The sequence below is a fragment of the Salmo salar genome, chromosome ssa14, assembly GCF_905237065.1.
Source record: "Salmo salar chromosome ssa14, Ssal_v3.1, whole genome shotgun sequence".
NCBI classification, from domain to species: domain Eukaryota; kingdom Metazoa; phylum Chordata; class Actinopteri; order Salmoniformes; family Salmonidae; genus Salmo; species Salmo salar.
In genome coordinates, this window is record NC_059455.1 from 70,736,879 (window position 1) to 70,758,629 (window position 21,751).

Sequence of the window (21,751 nt, forward strand, 5' to 3'; positions counted from 1 at the left end):
GGCAATGTTCAATCCACTTTTATAAAAAAAAAGTTTACTTACAAAATTGATTAAACACAAGTTTCCATACAGAACATAGATACCAAAAAGCCATTTCATATAAAACAGATGGAAGATCCTGGGTCTCGCACGTAGTCAAGGATGCTGCTCTCAGAAATGAGCAGTCACCCTGTCAACCTCAAGGAGATCATCCAAGATCTGAAACGGAAAGAAATACTTAATTCAAACATCTCATTAGTGATTTGGACCACAAATTATTAAGATGGGGACGATACATTAAGATGCTAGTTTTGTAGAGAACTAACTATATCAGAGGTGGTGCCAATCTTCTTGGCCAGCTCACTGCGCTCCATGGTGCTGAGGTACAGGTACTTGTTGAGCAGCTCTCCATCCAGAATGTTCCGCACCGCGTTCTGGAGCTGCCGCCGGTCAGCATGCAACATCCTGGAGGACAAGATCAAAAAACATAGTTTTGGTCTATCCAAAGTGTCAGCTTTAAAAAAAAAAGCCAATCGAAAGCTTAAAGTATTTAAGTGTTGCCTGCTTTAGAGGCATGGGGAGAATGATAACCACAACAGTTATCAGTGACCTTTGTGGTAAGTTACCTGAATGCCTTGGGGTTTAACCCTGCGTGGTGTGGCAGCATGGTGGTGAGAGCATTCTGCAACATCAGCAATCTGCGGTAGGTCTTCTCCTGCATGGGCAGCAGCAGCCCAATGCCGCCATCCAGAGTGGCTGTAGGGAGGGAAGAGGAGAAAAATTACTGCTAAAGCTCCTCTAAATACAATATCATGTTCATCCTTCTGAGAACATTATACCAAGAGGAGCATTTGATCAGGCCTACTGAAGCAAGATTTTCAACAGACAACCCTTCACAGCTTCTTCTACTCTGTATCGGTCAATACAAAATCTCAAAGTCAAAATTGTGTCCTACCAAACCATGTGATGTGCTTGTTGTCCCAGGCCAGGGTCTTCTTGGTGGCTGTGTCCAGTGCCCCTCGACAGGGCATCCTCCAGAAGGCGTTGACATGAGCTCCCACGTTGAAGTCTGCCCTCCTCAGCAGACGCATGCCCCCGAAACTCTCCTTAGCTACAGCAGGATGCAAAGTACCAGTTCAGTGATCATGACACGGAGCTGCAATTTGTCATCACACATGACCTCAGCCTTTATTTGATATTGTGATGTTTGTGGGACAGTATTACCCCGTTTACGTTATCACTTACCTTCAGGCAGATACATGTACACCGATATGTTCTGATCTCGGTCGGACACTGAAACAGAAAATAAGTTTACTTTGAGAGGTCTAGGCATATATAGGCTCCATCCAAAGAGTTAGCCTGGTAGTGTTATCCTGGTTAACTACCAAAGTTATATAAACCTTACCCAAGAATCCCAGCTGGTTGTTATCCACCATAAACTCTACACTGTAGACCTCCAGAGGCTTGGCGTCCTGGGGAACCAAACACAGAAACAAAACCATTAAGACAGGGGTCCCCAATTACATTCAGCCATGGGCTGATTTTTCCTTGAGCGATGGTCGGGGGGCCAGAACATACAGTAGTTAAATAATTTGTACATTACAAATTGACCACAAGAATCCAAAACAGATCATATTTAACAAAAACAGAATCATTTCTAACCTTGGGATATGATCAGATATGCCTCTTTATAAGTAAGAATACCTGGAAAAATATTTTAATTTAGGAAATCTTTTTCCAAGTATTGTTACTTATAAAGAGGCATATCTGATCATATCCCAATGTAATCAAGGTTAGAAATGATTCTATTTTTGTTAAATATGATCTGTTTTGGATTCTTGTGGTCAATTTGTAATTACACACACACACACACACACACACAAAACCGTTCAAAAGTTTGGGAAATTAAAGCAAATTTGTTTGTCCATTAACATCAAATTGATCAGTGTAGACATTGTTAATGTTGTAAATGACTATTGTAGCTGGAAACGGCAGATTTGTTATGGAATATCTACATAGGTGTACAGAGGCCCATTATCAGCAACAATCACTCGTGTTCCAATGGCACGTTGTGTTAGCTAATCCAAGTTTATCATTTTAAAAGGCTAATTGATCATTAGAAAACCCTTTTGCAATTATGTTAGCACAGCTGAAAACTGTTGTTCTAATTAAAGAAGCAATAAAACTGGCCTTCTTTAGACTAGTTGAGTATCTGGAGCATCAGCATTTGTGGGTTCGATTACAGGCTCAAAATGGCCAGAAACAAAGAACTTTCTTCTGAAACTCGTCAGTCTATTCTTGTTCTAAGAAATGAAGGCTATTCCATGCGAGAAATTGCCAAGAAACTGAAGATCTGGTATAACGCTGTGTACTACTCCCTTCACAGAACAGCGCAAACTGGTTCTAACCAGAATAGAAAGAGGAGTGGGAGGCCCCGGTACACAAGTACATTAGCGTGTCTAGTTTGAGAAACAGATGCCTCGCAAGTCCTCAACTGGCAGCTTCATTAAATAGTACCCGCAAAACACCAGTCTCAACGTCAACAGTGAAGAGGCGACTCTGGGACGCTGTCCTCTGTCCAGTGTGGGTTCTTTTGCCCATCTTAATCTTCTCTTTTTATTGGCCAGTCTGAGATATGGCTTTTTCTTTGCAACTCTGCCTAGAAAGCCAGCATCCCGGAGTCGCCTCTTCACTGTTGACAGTGTACTACTCCCTGTGAAGGGATTAGTACACAGCGTTGTACGAGATCTTCAGTTTCTTGGCAATTTCTCGCATGGAATAGCCTTAATTTCTCAGAACAAGAATAGACTGACGAGTTTCAGAAGAAACAAAATAACTTTCTGGCCATTTTGAGCCTGTAATCGAACCCACAAATGCTAATGCTCTAGATAGAGTGATGGTTGCTGATAATGGGCCTCTGTACATGAATGTACATATTCCATTAAAAATCAGCTGTTTCCAGCTACAATAGTCATTTACAACATTAACAATGTCTACACTGTATTTCTGATCAATTTGATGTTATTTTAATGGACTAATATATATATATGTGTATATATACACACACACACACATACATATACAGTTGAAGTCGGAACTTTACATACACTTAGGTTCGGTTACAGTCATTAAAACTCGTTTTTCAACCACTCCACAAATTTCTTGTTAACAAACTATAGTTTTGGCAAGTCGGTTAGGACATCTACTTTGTGCATGACAAGTCATTTTTCCAACAATTGTTTACAGACAGATTATTTCACTTATAATTCACTGTATCACAATTCCAGTGGGTCAGAAGTTTACATACACTAAGTTGACTGTGCCTTTAAACAGCTTGGAAATTTCCAGAAAATGTCATGGCTTTAGAAGCTTCTGATAGGCTAATTGACATTATTTGAGTCAATTGGAGGTGTACCTGTGGATTTATTTCAAGGCCTACCTTCAAACTACGTGCCTCTTTGCTTGACATCATGGGAAACTCAAAAGAAATCAGCCAAGACCTCAGAAAGAAAATTGTAGACCTCCACAAGTCTGGTTCATCCTTGGGAGCAATTTCCAAATGCCTGAATGTACCACATTCATCTGTACAAACAATAGCACGCAAGTATAAACACCATGGGACCACGCAGCTGTCATACCGCTCAGGAAGGAGACTCGTTCTGTCTCCTAGAGATGAATGTACTTTTGTGCGAAAAGTGAAAATCAATCCCAGAACAACAGCAAAGGACCTTGTGAAGATGCTGGAGGAAACAGGTACAAAAGTATCTATATCCACAGTAAAATGAGTCCTATATCGACATAACCTGAAAGGCTGCTCAAGGAAGAAGCCACTGCTCCAAAACCACCATAAAAAAAGCCAGACTACGGTTTGCAAATGCACATGGGTACAAAGATCGTACTTTTTGGAGAAATGTCCTCTGGTCTGATGAAACAAAAATAGAACTGTTTGGACATAATGACCATGGTTATGTTTGGAGGAAAAAGGGGGAGGCTGGCAAGCCGAAGAACACCATCCCAACCGTGAAGCACGGGGGTGGCAGCATCATGTTGTGGGGGTGTTTTGCTGCAGGAGGGACTGGTGCATTTCACAAAATAGATGGCAGCATGAGGGAGGAAAATGATGTGGATATATTGAAGCAACATCTCAAGACATCAGTCAGGAAGTTAAAGCTTGGTGGCAAATGGGTCTTTCAAATGGACAATGACACCAAGCATACCTCCAAAGTTGTGGCAAAATGGCTTAAGGACAACAAAGTCAAGGTATTGGAGTGGCCACCACAAAGCCCTGACCTCAATCCTATAGAAAATGTGTGGGCAGAACTGAAAAAGTGTGTGCGAGCAAGGAGGCGCTGTCAGGCGGAATGGGCCAAAATTCACCCAACTTATTGTGGGAAGCATGTGGAAGGTTACCCGAAATGTAAGACCCAAGTTAAACAATTTAAAAGGCAATGCTACCAAATACTAATTGAGTGTATGTAAACTTCTGACCCACTGGGAATGTGATGAAAGAAATAAAAGCTGAAATAAATCACTCTACTATTATTCTGACATTCTTAAAATTAAGTGGTGATTGTAACTGACCTAAGACAAGGAATTTTTACTTTGATTAAATGTCAGAAATTGTGAAACTGAGTTTAAATGTATTTGGCTAAGGTGTATGTAAACTTCCGACTTCAACTGTATATATGCATGTATGCATGCATGCATACACACACAAAAAAAGGACACCCTTTCAATGAGTGGATTTGGCTATTTCAGCCACACCCGTTGCATCAAATCGAGCACACCGCCATGCAATCTCCAAAGACGAACATTGGCAGTAGAACGACCTTACTGAAGAGCTCACTGACTTTCAATGTGGCACCGTCACAGGATGACACCTTTCCAACAAGTCAGTTCGTCACATTTCTTCCCTGCTGGAGCTGCCCGGTCAACTGTAAGTGCTGTTATTGTGAAGTGGAAACGTTGAGAAGCAACAACGGCTCAGCTACAAAGTGGTAGGCCACACAAGCTCATAGAATGGGACCGGCGAGTGCTGAAGCGCGCAGCATGTAAAAATCGCCTGTCCTTGGTTGCAACACTCACTACAGAGTTCCAAACTGCCTCTGGAAAAAACATCAGCACAAGAACTGTTCATCGGGAGCTTCATGAAATGGGTTTTCATGGCTGAGCAGCCGCACACAAGCCTAAGATCACCATGCGCAATGCCAAGGATCGGCTGGAGTAGCGTAAGGCAATCCGCCATGGGACTCTGGAGCAGTGGAAAAGCAGTCTCTGTAGTGTTGAATCACATTTCACCATCTGACAGTCCGACAGACGAATTCTGGTTTGGCGGAATCCAGGAGAAGGCTACCTGACCAAATGCATAGTGCCAACTCTAAGTTTGGTTAAATGGTCTGGGGTTTTTCATGGTTCGGCCTAGGCCTCTTAGTTCCAGTGAAGGGAAATCTTAACGCTACAGCATACAATGACATTCTAGACAATTCTGTGCTTCCAACTTTGTGGCAACAGTTTGGGGAAGGCCCTTTCCTGTTTCAGCATGACAATGCCCCTGTGCACAAAGCGAGATCCATACAGAAATGGCTTGTTGAGATCAGTGTGAAAGAACCACTGGCCTCAACCCCATCGAACAACTTTGGGATGAATTGGAACGCCGACTGCGAGCCAGGCCTAATCGCCCAGCATCAGTGCCCAACCTCACTAATGCTCTTGTGGCTGAATGGAAGCAAATCCCCGCAACATTGTTCCAACATCTAGTGGAAAGCCTTCCCAGAAGAGTGGAGCAGCAAAGGGGGGGACCAACTCCACACTTGGGGGAGGGCAAATCAAATCACCCACGGGCCGGATTTTGCCTAATGAGGAACCCTGCATTAAGAGAAGAGTCCCTTAAGACTCAGAACACTGGCATGAAGAACGGCCCTGATCATTTAATCATCCCCTCCAGCACAGCACTGCTCTCTAGAAGATAAACTCAACACACAAAAAAACGCTGGGATCCCACAGGGGAACAATGCTTTCTTTCAGGGCTTTCTCACAGTGCTTTCTTTCATCCATGAACAGAAACCTCATCGGGGATGTACAGTTAAATCCATAAACAACAAACTAACATAGAACAAAACCACTCAGAGAATGACCAGAGAGTCAGAAGATGCTAAATCACGTGCCACTTAAACACAATACTTTGAGTTGGTTTGACATCTCCCCTGTGTTACTACTTAAGTAGTCCTGTAGCCTTGCTGTCTTACCCTGCTAATTAGCGAAAGAGTCTTACTCTCAGGCTGGTATCTGAGCAGAGAGATGCTCTTCATGACGTCAGCTGCCACGATAAAGTTCTTGATGCTAAACATCTGGTGGATGTAAAGCTGGGTGTCGATGAAGGCCATGCCTGTCAGGTCATTGTCCTTCAGGCTCCACAGAAAGATCTAGACAGAGAGAAGAATAGACAGATGCATCGATCACAACCAGGACTTTGTCTCAGGGTTACAGGAGAGATTGTTGAAGTACCGTACTTGTGCTCCTTAAAAAGGGCTTTCTGACCAGTTCTTATAATAAATGGCTAATTCAATATCAAAAATACACTCAAGTGCAACATGTTGGCCACACAATGAAAACAATGTTAATCGGAACAGAGAGGTGGGTGGGAAATACATCTAGATTGGGATATCTGTAGCGGTATAGTCAGAGATGGGTCTGTCACCTTCTGTCCGATGGCAGAGACTAGGTATCCGCTGCAGTGACACAGAGCTGTGACCGGTCCCTTCTGCTCCTTCTCATACAGAACCTTGAATTTGTTCTTCGTCAGGGGCTGACCAGGTTCCGGGACCACCTCAATCACATCCAGGATCAGGATCTGGACAACAGTAGAGAGAGAAATAAGTCCACACTAAAATCAACATTATGATTTCAAAAAGCATCATCTGTCTGTCGGACTCCGTAATAGGTCCTGAGTTTCCTGACTAGGACAAACGCTTGACCCTACAACTTACAGCACATAACTAGGGCCCAAAAGATATTCCTGGCTCTAGTCTGTAGTCAGAGTAGTGTTGGTGACTCACCCGACCCCTACAGGTGACCTCCTCCCCCTGCATGAGACAAGTACCAGCAGCTATGTATCCCTTCAGCCCAGACACCGTCTCCTGACTCCTCAACGCCACAGTCTTCATACACGTCACATGTTCCCACTCCTCCAGGTCAATCCTGACCAATATCAGAGAGAGGGAGGTCAGAACAGACACCCACTAATACGCCCGAGATGCTTAAATATCAAAGATAGCAATATGCATCAGCTCTATAATGAACATCCCTCATGTTACAGGCCACGCTGCAGTAGCTACAGTTGTTACCGTGTGTTAGGGATGGCCTCCCAGCTGACAGGAGATATGAGCTGAATGGAGAAATTCTCCTGCTGAGGAGGAATGTAGCGCTCGTCTGAAGAGACACACAGCACAAAGGAAATTGAATGGCTGAAGAATGAGCGAAGTATTAAACCAATGAGAAAGTGATGTGCACATCATGGAGACTAATGCATATACTGGTCCCACCTCGGTCTATGGTCTCAAACTCCTTCTCCTCTCCGGTCATTCTGGGGATGCGAGTGCAGGGGTCCTTCACGCTGGTGCACACTGCATACACCTTGGACTCCACATGGTAGGACACATAGTGAACGGTGCACCTCAGAGGAATCTTCCTGACTGGCCAGGGGGCGTCATACGACAGGTACGTGGGTAGAACACTGATCCTCAGCTCGCCCTGCTTGTTGAAGTAGAGGAAGCCTTTGGGGCAGTTGATGTTGTGAAAGGGGGAGAAGGACTCGATTGGTCCGTCGATTGTCATGGGGTGGAGCCTCAACGCCCCCCGTGATGTCACCAGCATCCAGTGAGGGGAGGGGCCACAGATGAACACCTGACACACAAACAAGAAAACATCATGAGAACCCACAGAACTACAGTATAGATATATAAAGTCTGTGTGGACAGCAGTACCTCTCCTTCAAGATGTATCCGGCAGGGAACCTGAGTATCTTTACCCATGATGTAGATATAGTCCTGTAGGAAGAGAACCTCTTACCCCAGAGTAACCGGAGATGTCCTCAAAGTATCTGAACCTGGCCACACGACCTTTGACCACCGCTGGCCCCTCCTCGCTGGGACCAGCCTGTCCTTCAGCCTTCTTATCTTTCTTCACCTTCGACTTCTTCTCCCGGAAGTTGATGTTGTGGGGCATCTGAGACGAGACAGGAGAACAGTTGGAAGACATAAATGATCAGTGTTGGACATTTTAAGACTGGTTTCCTAGACACAGATTAGTCCTAAAAAGTTGACTAAACTTTGCTTGTCCAATGGCCTTGCTCTTCTTACCTTCTTGAAGCGGACCTTCAGGTTGCTCTGAGCCTGCTGCTGGTCATATGGGAATGCTTCATAGATCAGAAGCTCCTGTTCAACATGGACCTGAAGAAAGAAACGCAACATAAAACCTCAGATCTATCTAAAGCAATTTCCCAAATTGAGATCAATGAAGTACCACTGCTACATATTCTGGTGTTGTCATTCTACTTTAATACCTGTACTGAAAACTCACCAGGAGGTAGGGTCTGCAGTGGTTGTTGCCGAGCGACACCAGGGCCACTTCTTTGACCAATGGGATCTCTCCCTGTCGTGTCACTTCCTCCTTTTTCCCCTCTCCCTGGGCTGCTGATTGGCCGGCGGAGCTGTCAACCAACACTCTCTGGCCAACAGGGAAGTTCTTGACCAGGAACACCAGTCTCCAGTCAGGTAGCTGGTAGATCTAGAGAACAGGAGGATGTTGTTTTACTATTAGCTCTGTCCTGTAGAAAATGTTCACCTGTCGGTTGTGGTGACACTCGTTGCTATGGCCACTGAGTTCTTGTGAATTTCTGAACATAAGTTTAAAGTCCCCAGGCTTTTATCCAACCTCTAAATGGCACCATAGTATAAATGTTGGCATTAAACAGTATTAGAATTGTAACAGCTATGTAAATTAAGTCAACTAAATGATTATGATACAATACAAAAAGTGTATTGATACAGCAAATACTAAAATTGTGCTGATAAAATAGAGACATTGATCCTAACCTCCATGACACCGTTCTCGCGGACCATCATGCACCAGTGTGTAGGTTCAGCTCGTCCCGACCTCCCCTCGGACCCCCCACCCAGGGCCCCAGAGGAGGGGCGGTAGCCAGGGTGGGACTCGTCCTTGGTGGGGGTGATGCCTGCTGGGTTACAGTCTCCATATAACATCTCCTCCTCATCATCCACTGTGTTACTAAAGAGGAGACATGGAAGAGAGACCTGTACTAATAAACTGAGGTGAAACAGTGCTTCCACTGTCTAAAGAAACAAGGTGCAGCCCAAAAACGTAGTGTACATGGGGACAGCTGGCGAATCTTTCATTCTTCAGTTCAAAACAATCTACTTTATTCAAAGACATATGATTGGCTCTTACCTGAGATCCTGTATGATGGTCTCAGTCTCTGATTGGCTTTTGAACATGGTGTCTTGATCCTTGGTGTGACAGGTCTGCTTGTTCTCTGTGGTGAACATCCCGCTGAGGTCACGGAACGCACACAGCGTGATCCCTCGGGGTTGCTGCACGGGGAGACAGAGAGTCACCGGTCTGAGAATCTTATTTTTCACTTATCCATCGGGTTGTAATACTGCCTGGCTTAGTTGTACAGGATATGACCGTGACTCACAGCAGCTATCTGTGGTTTCTGCAGGGCCAGGCGGTGGGTCTTGCCCATGTAGGAGTCGGTCTTCAGGACGAACATGGTGACCACTCCGTCTGCCGTCATGATGACCACATAGGGGTCCGCTACGGAGCACTGCACTATGGGAGAACCCAGGTCCACCGGGATGAAGTGCAGCTGAGTCACTGGAAGGAACAATCAATCAAATGTATTTCTGAATCCATTTTTACAGCAACAGTTGTCACAAAGTAGTTTCCAGTCAGTGAAAGAGTACAAGTGAGCGGTAGGGACACAGTGTATTAGGGATTAGTATCTTATTTTATTGAAAGACGGACGGATCTCTCTACCTCCTTCCAGTAGCCGTATGCCCATGGGGGAGACCTGGATGATGTATTTGTTGTCTCCGATGTTCCCAGCGAACACAGTGGGTCCCTGGGTGGCGAAACCACTGGTGTCCAGCTCCATGATCTCCTGGCCCGTCTGCAGGATCTAGAGAAACACACAGGAGGGGTTCCAGTTACCTTCAATAGACCTCAATCATTACCCTTAATCAACATTACAGACTCAATCTAAACATGCTGGAGCTCCGTAGGGGAGGAAAAAGCTCCCTTTCAGACTGCTGTGTAGAGCGGAGTGTGTCTCGGGTGCAGTGTGTACTGTGTAGAGATGAGGTGGCAGGTGTGGATGTACCATGGTGGAGTCCTCTCTGCTGAGAATCAGGAAGCCATGTTTTTTCTTGTCGCCCTCCACTGGCGCAGGCTCCGGCTTCTCCTCCACCTCCTCAGGGGTCTCACCCTCTTCCTCCGTTGCTGGAGGCTTGTCTTTCTTCTTGCCATTCTCCTTCATCTCATTGGAGATGACAGTCCACATGTCATGGCAACCTGGCAGCTCAAAGGTGGTGACCACCTGGGGACGGATGCTCCTCTGGAAGGGCCACACAAAACAGTCATCAATAGTCGCAGAACAATGGCAAGAGGGAAAAACTGGATCATCAACTCTCATAGCTGACTCTGAAAATAGCAGCTCGTCACATTGTTCGTGGCGCGTTAGAAGTAGCTGCCGGAAAACAATCAGTGGTCTTTCTCTGTAGCACCGTCACTGAACCGGAGGTAGACAGGCCTCGCCACCACAGGTCTTAGCACAGTGCAGCCACACACATGCACAGAAATAGAGAGACCGGTTGAGGAGAGTTTTTACCTGAAGCACGGACAGACCCCCGTTCTTCCCAAAGCCAGAACACACCACTATCTCCAGGTCAGGTTCTGGGTTGGTCTGGAACTGTGGACACAGAAACACCAGAGACAGGGCTTAGTGCGTCTTACTGTTAGCATAGCAACAGCTTGAGAAAATAACTTGGTACAGGTATTGGATATTAAATCAGTGCTTTCACAAATACAACACAACCATGATGGACAACATGACTGGAGGTTAGAAACCTCTTTTGCGAATGAAAAGTACCTCTTCAGAGAGGAAGGCTGGCTCCCCCATGGACGCACCAGCACATGGTCCGATGTTCAATATGCTGTCACACACCTGGAGGCAAATACAGGAAAACCATATTGTAAAGTCTGCAATAACCAAGACTAGAATATGAATAATGAACTGATGAAGCTTCTACTGGGGTAACAAGGGGTCCTACCTCAAAGGAGTAGGTGGCCAACTGAGTGCCAGACGCCACTTCGCTCCCGTACACCTCAATTTCATCCACCTCATCAGGCAGTTGGTTCTTACCAGCTGGATAGAGAACATGGGAGGAAACATGTTATTTATAAATATAAAAACATTATTACAGGTGACCATATCACCTCAGTTCCATACATATGTAAAGGCTAATATGCAAGACACAACCAAGACATTGTAATACATAGCCTAGTGGTTAGTGTTGGGCCAGTAACTGAAAGGTTGCTAGATCGAATCCCCGAGCTGACAAGGTAAAAATCTGTTGTTCTGCCCCAGAACAAGGCAGTTAAACCCACTGTTCCTAGGCCGTCATTGCAAATAAGAATTTGTTCTTAACCGACTTGCCTAGTTAAATAAATAAAATACAATACCTGTAAAGTTGGTAGAGGAATCAATTCTCTTCTTTTTACTAGGAGGTTCCTCCTGGAATGATCAAATTCAAGTTAATTCTGCAATTTATATCAGAATACAGACATAGAAATGTGTATCAGCAACTCATTTAGCATTTATGTAGACAAAATGGACACTGGGCCGGTAGGTAGCCTAGCGGTTAGATCGTTGGACCAGCAACTGAAAGGACACTGGCTCCAAAACCTGTGCCGGATTTTTTTATACTTTTTTTTTTTTTTATCTGTCGATGTGCCCTTGAGCAAAGCACTTAACCCTAATTTGCTCTAGGGGCACCGTACTACTATAGCTGACCCTGTAAAACAACATTTCACTGCACCTATCCAGTGTGTGTGACAATAAAACATCTTATTTTTTCAGGGGTGAACGATAATATGCGACATCATCACATATTAAGTGGCATATTTCCACATCTGCTAGTCAAAGTCACAACAGCAGTTGAAGTGCTAAAAATCTGTTTAAATGTGGAACACGAGCACAGAAGAGGGGCAGCGACTGCTACTTGTTTTTGAAACATCCTCTTTTGGTGACATTTACAACTGGCTACATTTTGAAGCTCAATTTGATCAACTTTGCCTTGACTAAAATCTATGGAATCTTTACATTTTTGACAGAATCACTCACAGCAATATGCCACAGGGACCAGACTGAGGAGAATATCTACATAGGAACTAAAATCAAACCAATTCACCTGCTTCTCCTCATCGGTCTCCTCTTCCTTCCCTTTGTCCTCCTCCGCTGGTGGTTTCTCTGGATTCTCCTGGTACTTCTCCGTGTATTTCAGCAAGAGGCTGTTTCCCAGCCGGGACCCCAGGAACAGATACCCAGGCTCCATGGTCATCATCTAGGGAGAAGAGACAGGGGTGAGGAGGAGGAGAAGAGACAGGGGTGAGGAGGAGAAGAAGAGACAGGAGTGAGGAGGAGAAGAAGAGACAGGGGTGAGGAGGAGAAGAAGAGACAGGGGTGAGGAGGAGAAGAAGAGACAGGGGTGAGGAGGAGAAGAAGAGACAGGGGTGAGGAGAAGAAGAAGAGACAGGGGTGAGGAGAAGAAGAAGAGACAGGGGTGAGGAGGAGAAGAAGAGACAGGGGTGAGGAGGAGAAGAAGAGACAGGGGTGAGGAGGAGGAGGAGAAGAGACAGGGGTGAGGATGAGGAGGAGAAGAGACAGGGGTGAGGAGGAGGAGGAGAAGAGACAGGGGTGAGGAGGAGGAGAAGAAGAGACAGGGGTGAGGAGGAGGAGAAGAAGAGACAGGGGTGAGGAGGAGGAGAAGAAGAGACAGGGGTGAGGAGGAGGAGGAGAAGAGACATGGGTGAGGAGGAGGAGAAGAAGAGACAGGGGTGAGGAGGAGGAGGAGAAGAGACAGGGGTGAGGAGGAGGAGAAGAAGAGACGGGGTGAGAGGTGGGGAACCTCTATGCTTCCACAGCTCCTCCATGACCAGTTCTCTCTTGGCCAACCATTGGCAGCAGACTGAGAATATCACTGCACTGCATTCTTCACACCTAAGTGAGTCTGTGTGTGTATATACCACCCCTTCTATGCCAACAACTCTCTCTCTCTTCCCAGCTACTGTATGCTACTTACACATGTGGTGAGGACACTGGCAGCAGCCTTGTCAAAGTGGAAGGCCCGGACACTTCTCATGCCATCAGTGATCAGGGTCAACACATAGCTGAGGAGAGAGGACAGGCACAGTCAAAGCATGACTCTTACAAGGCTATGAAAAAATACAATGCCATTCTAGCTGTTGCTACACAATGCCGTTATTGCTACTATGCCACACAAATTTGAGGGCACAAAAAATTGCTTTAACACGGTCTAATAAAGCAGTTATGGCTAATAAATATACACTGAACAAAAATATAAAAAACGCAACCTGTAAAGTGTTGGTGCCATGTTTCACGAAATGAAATAAAAGATTCCAGAAATGTTCCATTTGCACACAAAGATTATTTCCCTCAAATTGTGCACAAATGTGTTTTCATCTCTGTTAGTGAACATTTCTCCTTTGCCAAGATAATTCATCCACCTTACAGGTGTGGCATATCAAGAAGCTGATTAAACAGCATGATCATTACACAGGTGCAGCTTGTGCTGGGGACAATAAAACACCACTAAAATGTGCAGTTGCGTCACACAACACAATAGGGCCTAATTTATTTATTTTAATTGACTAATTTCCTTATATGAACTGCAACTCAGTAAAACCTTTGAAATTGTTGCATGTTGCGTACATTTTTTAGTTCAGCATACATAGCTAATAAATTCCATCACAACTGTTACAGGCTCTATTCCTTCACAACTGTTGTGGGCTCTACTCACATCTCTCCTCCCTTTAGAGAGATGACCATCTTATCAGAGCCGATGAAGGTGGACTGTGAACAATCTAGTGTGATCTTCACCTCCTCCTGTATACCTGAAACACCAACACACACGATTTATCAGCCTTATTAGAATACATAATAAAGGCTCTTACATGCTTACAACATGTTATAAAGCTTTATATCTGCAGGTATATTGCAGTTTAAGTGTTAACAAATTACTTTCCTAGGCCTGGTATAAATGTCTTAGGAATATTAAATAGGCTGAGTGGCTTTCTTTTCCATATGCAGAGTGAGCTTGAGAACACTGATGTATGTGTACTATTGTCCTCAGTCAGTACTTACGCAGGGGGAAGGCGGTGGTCCCAGTGGTCTGTGTGTTGAGTGACACTCCATACGGAGGAACACTCTGGTTGAGGTATAAAAGGGAGTTGACAGCAAACACCACCACACCACCTAGAAACAACGGGAATAAATTCACATTCTGAGTCATATGATCTAGAAACTGATCATACAAGTCTCTTCATATGTAACTCAGAATATAAGAACCCAAAAATGGAGTGAGTGATTACCAATGGGCTTGGGCACAGCCATGACCTGTGTGCAGTCAAAGGGCAGGTTGCTGAGGGACCAGATGACAGGGTGAACCTTCTGCATGATGTTGAGAGAGATGGCTACGATACTGCAGGTGTCCTGTCTCACTGCTACACGCCTGGAGGAGGAGGACATGGTCAGACTAGAGCTGCACACCACAATATTACCAGTAATAAACAGGTTTGAACAAGACATGGCTAAGTTCCTAGCCTTCTTCACGTTAACTCATCAGCAGACTTATGTTTAGGGGGGTGGTCTCAGACAGACAGACGGAACAGAGAGGAGGACAGGTGCCGTTGTGGTGTACTGACCCAGGCCACGTCTGGTTGGGCTCATACAGGATGAGCAGTGTGGGTTCATAGTAACCGTGGAGGAACTTCATATCAACAATGTTCAGAAGCTTCTCATCCAGCTCACGGACATCGATGATGTAGCTGGGAAGAAAGCTGGACTTGGGCCTTAAATCAGTGGTAAAATAAAACATGAGTCAAGATGACTGATAAGAAATCATCAAATGCAAAACTCCTCAAAGAACAGTTACTACAACTCAAGAGTGCATTCTATGGGTATCCTAAATATCACTACGAGGTGCTATGATTTTAGGACTCTCTGGAAAAACAGTTGCAAATGTTACTGAGTGGTCTATCTTAACTAAATAAATCAAATGACGAAATGAAATATGCCTACATACCCTTCCACTACTCCCTCCTGTTCATCAGTAAGCGTGTCCTTTCTGAATGGCAGCACCACCAGCTGGGTGCCATACACCAGCATCACAGCACAGCGGTTCTCTGGGTCCACACGGACCATGGGGATGTGCAGGTTCTGGACAAACCCATCCTGGAGATAGAAAAATTATGGAATAAGATACAACTTTTTCATATATGCTCATCTTAATAGTAATTTGCAGATTATGTCTTTGAATGTTTTTCAAGCACAGTTCATTTCCTCTTACCCTCAGCTCTGGCTCCTCAAAGAAGTGAAGGGAGAGAGTCTTCAGATCATGTGTTCCTGGATCATACTCCACCACTGACAGCTGGAGTAAACAAAACCAGGACACTGTAAACAGCAGTCAGAGACATTTTCTAGGACAGGTTGCTTGCACCTACTACGTATAGCTACTGCCACATGGTAATTGATAACATTGAAATGTAAAGAATAAGTAGGCTAAAGAAACCTGAAAAATGAAAGCTGTGAGTTTAGGATTAGCAAAACAATCAATCTAGACTCAGGTACCTTAGCATCTTTGAAGCTGAGCAGGAGAGCATCTCTGTTGGCTCCTACCAGCTGAACAGAGGCCATGGACATGACGTTACCGAACAGGGAGAAACAAGCCACCTGCTCAAGCTTCTCCTTACGACTCTTGACATCTGCCGAGGACAAGGAAAAGATCAAGACTGTGTCAAAGAAGAAATCAGATGTCAGAGACAGTCTGTCAGAGACTAATGTTTGCACGTGCATGTCTGAGGAAGGCTGACAACATAATAATAGCATACAGTGTGGTTCACTAGTCTCTCTAGAGTCTAGACAGACAGGTTGCCTCCCACAATGTTACCAATGTTCCAACAGTATAGTGCTTTTGCCCCAGGTCTGGGATTAGCTGCTCATTCACCAAAACGTTGCTAGATTGCAAGGCAGTTTTGGACATACCTGGTGATTTGTCTGTCTTTGAAGCATTCTGAAATATGAAGACAAAGATGTAAATAAATAAACTGGATGTCATGAAGGGAAAAAAACACTCCCCACGACCGGTAGCTACAATTTCTTTATCTGACTGTAATTTTGATCAGTGATTGAGGAACGAAAGACGACCACGGCTAAAAGCTACTTTACCTCCACATCGTGAATGATCCTGTAGACGTAAAGCTGAGATGTTCCAGCGACGACCAGGTTCTTCTCCTCGTTGGAGATGAAGTTGCAGTAGACAGAAAACTCGATGGCGGTGGGGGAGTGGGCTTGGCGGTACACGGCATACATCCTGCAAGCAGCACACCCTAAGCACCTTAACGTTACAGCAGAGTTAATAGCTACATATGAATCTGAATACGCATTATATTAGAAGACACGTCTAAGGATATTGCACCAGTACTACTTAGTTAGAAAAAAATATCAAAGTTAGCTAAACATATTGGTGTCAGGCTTAAATACAATCCAGGGTTGATTGTTAGCAAGCTAGCTAGCACAGTGGCTAGCTGGTCAATTATGTTTTAGCTGGCTCGCCTCTCTGCGAACGTTACTTGCCTAGCTCGTTGCGGGACGAAGCAAATGTTACTTTATTTGGGAGAATACTAGCTATATTATTTTTCCATTTAGTTCGGTAGCTAGCTAGAGTTTTAAAATAACGTTAGCTAGCTAGTTGGCATAGCCGTTTGGCTCACTTGCCAATGGTCCACTAGCGTCGGTTAGCTGGATAGCTTGCTTGCTAACGTGCTTCAAGCAGGTGTTCAAATTTATCACATAAACCTACCTATTACGAACAAGCTACGATAGTTTCCAGTTTGGGTCTTGCCTTTCTCACTTTTATTACAGCATAATTCAGTTCACAAAAATAGTGTGGTTAAGCAATGACTGTAGCTATACATTTATTAAAGGATGAAATTATTTTCATTCAAACATTTCCCAGGCTGCCATTCGACCCAAATGCGCAGCTAAACTGAATTCGTCAAGAAAAAGCAACCACGCAATTATAGTTCCTATCTTCATTGAAAAAACGTGTGTACGACTCCAATCTCACCCTTGTTGCAGTTGTGTGTACACAAAAAGAAATAGACAGGACAAGAGTTTAATTGAACATAAATCAAATTAACGCCACCGTTTTACCCAAAGTAAATGTAAAGGACAAATAGGGTATCTATCCCTCAGATGGAATATAATAAATATAAAAGTCAGGCAACATAATAAGTAAAGTCAATGTTTGGCTCTGCAAGACACATTACCAGTTAAATGCATTTATACAACAGTGGGGTCTAATCCTGAATGCTGATTGGTTAAAACCGCATTCCACAAGTAAAATTCCATGTAATACCATTGGAGGGGCGTTATGCGTTTCATTGATTATAAAGATCAAACTAAACAATTAAATATACGGTTGTAGTCGAGAATATTGCATTTGGCTAATTCATGATTCAATTGCACTGTGAAAGAACACTTTGCAATCATTATTGGTATGGATAACAATGAGTATTTGTAATCATTATACTGTAGAAGGCTATATTATGTCATAAATAAATTAGAGAAACTAAATTAAGATGCATGATTAAAGAAACACAATGCACAGTATTTTTCAAATAAAATTCCCATGAATCCTCTTCCCAATAGGGAAAAATGTAAAAACACTATGCTGAAACAGAGTTAGTGCTTTTTTTGGATATTAATCCTATCCCACTCCTTCCTTCCCTCCCTCCCTCCCTCCCTCCCTCAGCGATTAATCTTCTGACATGTGATGAGATACTCAGGGTAGGCCTGTGTGTCGTTGAAGATAACAAACAGAGAGGGGTTGTCCATCTTATCCGCCACACTGTCATATCTGAGGGGTATCTCAGAGCTCTCCTTCAGAGGAGCAGTCTTCATGGAGTGACTGCCCTGAGTGAAGTCCCCAGTAAGCACTTTGGTCACAAACACAAACTTGTGTCCGTCTGCATTCGGGGGAGAATACTGATCCTGGACAGACAGGGCTGAGTTCAGAGCAAAGTAGACCCCCTGACCATACACAGTGGCTGCAAAGAGAAACCAAAACATGAGACTAAATTATTACAGGAAGAGATACACAGGCCAAATTATTACAAAGTATAACCCTTGACCGTAGACGATGGCTGCAGAGAGACCAGGATATACAAGAGGCCACATTATTACTAGTCTGCATGAAAATAATGCTAAAATGAAGTGAAATAAAAAAAAGCTGAAACTATCATTAGAAAAGCCTTACCATTCTTTCCACAGAAGCTTCTGTTGAAGCCATGAACGCAGATCTCTTTCACGCTGGTCTCACTTGTGCCGTGGTACAGCGTCCGCTCCACTTCTGGGTCATTGGCACTCTGATTTATACTAGCCTTCTTCAGTCTATACTGGTTGTAAAGGAGCCTATTCATCAGCTTCTCAACCTGGGAAATGCGATTAACAGAGGAATGGCTTCTGACGTCACTGATACAATGCAAAGTTAATGGTTAGTTGCTGTTGACATCGATAGATCCTACATACCTTAATGATTTTGATTCTGTTGTGGTACTCATGTATGGAGTCGTAGAAGTCTTTCACAACATCCTGGAACTCATCAGAATCCTCGTTCACTCTGGACGTTTCAGGCAGGTTGGACAGTAGACTGTAGTCCTCATCTGAAAAACGGTGCAACATATTGTAGCAATATAAGTGCAATATAGCATGACGGAAAACGCTGCAACATATTAAACAGCTTTGTTAAGATAACAGGGATATTGCGTCAGTAATTAAATAGCATCTCACAAATGTAATTCTTATTTACCAAAAAATAAATAACATGAGAATAAGCTCACATACAGTATTTGCAAATTCTCTTTACCTTGTATATCTGAGTACAAGTCTTCTGAGCTCAGCATCTTCCTGGAGATGGTTACTGACTTCCCAGAGGCCACGTTGTACTCTTGCATCTTCTCAAAGTTGATGATGTACGGCAGGTTGTTAAGCAGGATGTCAATCTTTTTCTGCCTCATCTTCCAGGCGTTCTCCATAAACACTGTCGCCTCCGGAGCGTACGCGGTCTTCGTCCCTGACGACGCTGGGTCGTGCCACAGCCATTGCACCGTCCGCAGGATGTCAGCGTCTGACGTCGTCGTGGATATCCTCCTCAGCAGGAGCTTCATGTCCGGCATCGCCCCGGTAACGAAGTCTTTGAACCCGGAGATGGTTGCCGTGGTTCCCTGGATGGTGACCTCCACGGCATGTTTCCTCTTGATGAGGTCCAGACACCTCCTGATTGGTTGAATTTATTTGTAAATATAAAAAATGTTTAGCTTGCGGGCACCAATATTGCAAATTCCATATGATATCTTTTAATATTGATATGAGCAAGGCATATCGTAATCTAGGTTTATTCTTAACCTACACCATTCTGTAAAAAGCACACTGTACATGACTGTTCCTGCAGGCATAAAACAGATCTTTTCACAGGCGCAAGTTACCATAGTTAATTGCCTGCTGATGGGCCATCAACAGTGAATGGGCTTCCCATTGTTTTTTTCATTTTATTTTTTATTTCACCTTTATTTAACCAGGTAGGCCAGTTGAGAACAAGTTCTCATTTACAACTGCGACGTGGCCAAGATGAAGCAAAGCAGTTCGACACATACAATAACACAGAGTTACACATGGAATAAACAAACATACAGTCAATAATACAGTAGAAAAGGTCTATATACAGTGTGTGCAAATGTGGTACGATAAGGGAGGTGAGGCAATAAATAGGCCATGGTGGCGAAGTAATTACAATATACCAATTAAACACTGGAGTGATTGATGTGCAGAAGATGAATGTGCAAGTAGAGATACTGGGGTGCAAAGGAGCAAGATAAATAAATAAATACAGTATGGGGATGAGGTAGGTAGTTGGATGAGCTATTTACAGATGGGCTATGTACAGGTGCAGTGATCTGTGAGCTGCACTGACAGCTGGTGCTTAAAGCTAGTGAGGGAGATATAAGACTCCAGCTTCAGTGATTTTTGTAGTTCGTTCCAGTCATTGGCAGCAGAGAACTGGAAGGAAAGGCGACCAAAAGAGGAATTGGCTTTGGGGGTGACCAGTGAAATATACCTGCTGGAGCGCGTGCTACGGGTGGGTGTTGCTATGGTGACCAGTGAGCTGAGATAAGGCAGAGCTTTACCTAGCAGAGACTTGTAGATGACCTGGAGCCAGTTGGTTTGGCGACGAGTATGAAGCAAGGGCCAGCCAACGAGAGCGTACAGGTCACAATGGTGGGTAGTATATGGGGCTTTGGTGACAAAATGGATGGCACTGCATCCAATTTGCTGAGTAGAGTGTTGGAGGCTATTTTGTAAATTACATCGCCGAAGTCGAGGATCGGTAGGATGGTCAGTTTTGAGGGTATGTTTGGCAGCAGGAGTGAAGGATGTGTTTGTTGCGAAATAGGAAGCCCATTCTAGATTTAATTTTGTATTGGAGATGCTTAATGTGAGTCTGGAAGGAGAGTTTACAGTCTAACCAGACACCTAGGTATTTGTAGTTGTCCACATATTCTAAGTCAGAACCGTCCAGAGTAGTGACGCTGGATGGGCGGGCAGGTGCGGGCAGCGATCGGTTGAAGAGCATGCATTTCGTTTTACTTACATTTAAAAGCAGTTGGAGGCAACGGAAGGAGAGTTGTATGGCATTGAAGGTCATCTGGAGGTCAGTTGACACAGTGTCCAAAGAAGGGCCAGAAGTATACAGAATACAGTGTCGTCTGCATAGAGGTGGATCAGAGAATCACCAGCAGCAAGAGCGACATCATTGATGTATACAGAGAAGAGAGTCGGCCCGAGAATTGAACCCTGTGGCACCCCCATAGACTGCCAGAGGTCCGGACAACAGGCCCTCCGATTTGACACACTGAACTCTATCAGAAAAGTAGTTGGTAAACCAGGCAAGGCAGTCATTTGAGAAACCAAGGCTGTTTAGTCTGCCGATAAGAATGTGGTGATTGACAGAGTCGAAAGCCTTGGCCAGGTCGATGAAGACAGCTGCACAGTAATGTCTCTTATCGATGGCGGTTATGATATCGTTTAGGACCTTGAGTGTGGCTGAGGTGCACCCATGACCAGCTCTGAAACCAAATTGCATAGCGGAGAAAGTACAGTGGGATTCGATATGGTCGGTAATCTGTTTGTTAACTTGGCTTTCGAAGACCTTAGAATGGCAGGGTAGGATAGATATAGGTCTGTAGCAGTTTGGGTCTAGAGTGTCTCCCCCTTTGACTGTGGCAGCTTTCCAATCTTTGGAAATCTCAGACGATACGAAAGAGAGGTTGAATAGGCTAGTAATAGGGGTTGCAACAATAATTTTAGAAAGAGAGGGTCCAGATTGTCTAGCCCAGC

General features: G+C 44.3%; 1 protein-coding gene across 4 annotated transcripts; it reads right to left on the minus strand.

Moving 5' to 3' along the window:
- Positions 1 to 2: 2 nt before the first annotated feature.
- LOC106570221 (cleavage and polyadenylation specificity factor subunit 1) lies at positions 3 to 17,330 on the minus strand. Of its 4 annotated transcripts, none has more exons than XM_014142312.2 (35): positions 17,157 to 17,330; positions 16,523 to 16,683; positions 16,340 to 16,367; positions 15,926 to 16,059; positions 15,645 to 15,725; positions 15,381 to 15,529; positions 15,001 to 15,147; positions 14,668 to 14,807; positions 14,441 to 14,551; positions 14,097 to 14,190; positions 13,359 to 13,446; positions 12,468 to 12,620; positions 11,740 to 11,791; positions 11,328 to 11,422; positions 11,147 to 11,221; positions 10,886 to 10,966; positions 10,379 to 10,612; positions 10,036 to 10,177; positions 9,695 to 9,873; positions 9,445 to 9,587; positions 9,072 to 9,264; positions 8,557 to 8,763; positions 8,337 to 8,426; positions 8,047 to 8,202; positions 7,521 to 7,881; positions 7,323 to 7,407; positions 7,035 to 7,176; positions 6,677 to 6,829; positions 6,225 to 6,401; positions 1,385 to 1,451; positions 1,225 to 1,272; positions 935 to 1,090; positions 606 to 735; positions 306 to 444; positions 3 to 198 (listed from the first exon to the last, which is right to left on the minus strand). In XM_014142312.2, the coding sequence occupies exons 2-35, from the start codon at positions 16,664 to 16,666 to the stop codon at positions 151 to 153; spliced, it is 4,422 nt and encodes a 1,473-aa protein (XP_013997787.1). In that variant the 5' UTR covers positions 16,667 to 16,683; positions 17,157 to 17,330; the 3' UTR covers positions 3 to 150. The 4 variants fall into 4 exon arrangements, with proteins under 4 accessions (XP_013997787.1, XP_013997786.1, XP_013997789.1 ...); XM_014142311.2 differs by having other exon boundaries at positions 16,523 to 16,691; XM_014142314.2 differs by having other exon boundaries at positions 16,523 to 16,667; positions 17,157 to 17,325.
- Between the last annotated feature and the right edge of the window lie 4,421 nt (positions 17,331 to 21,751).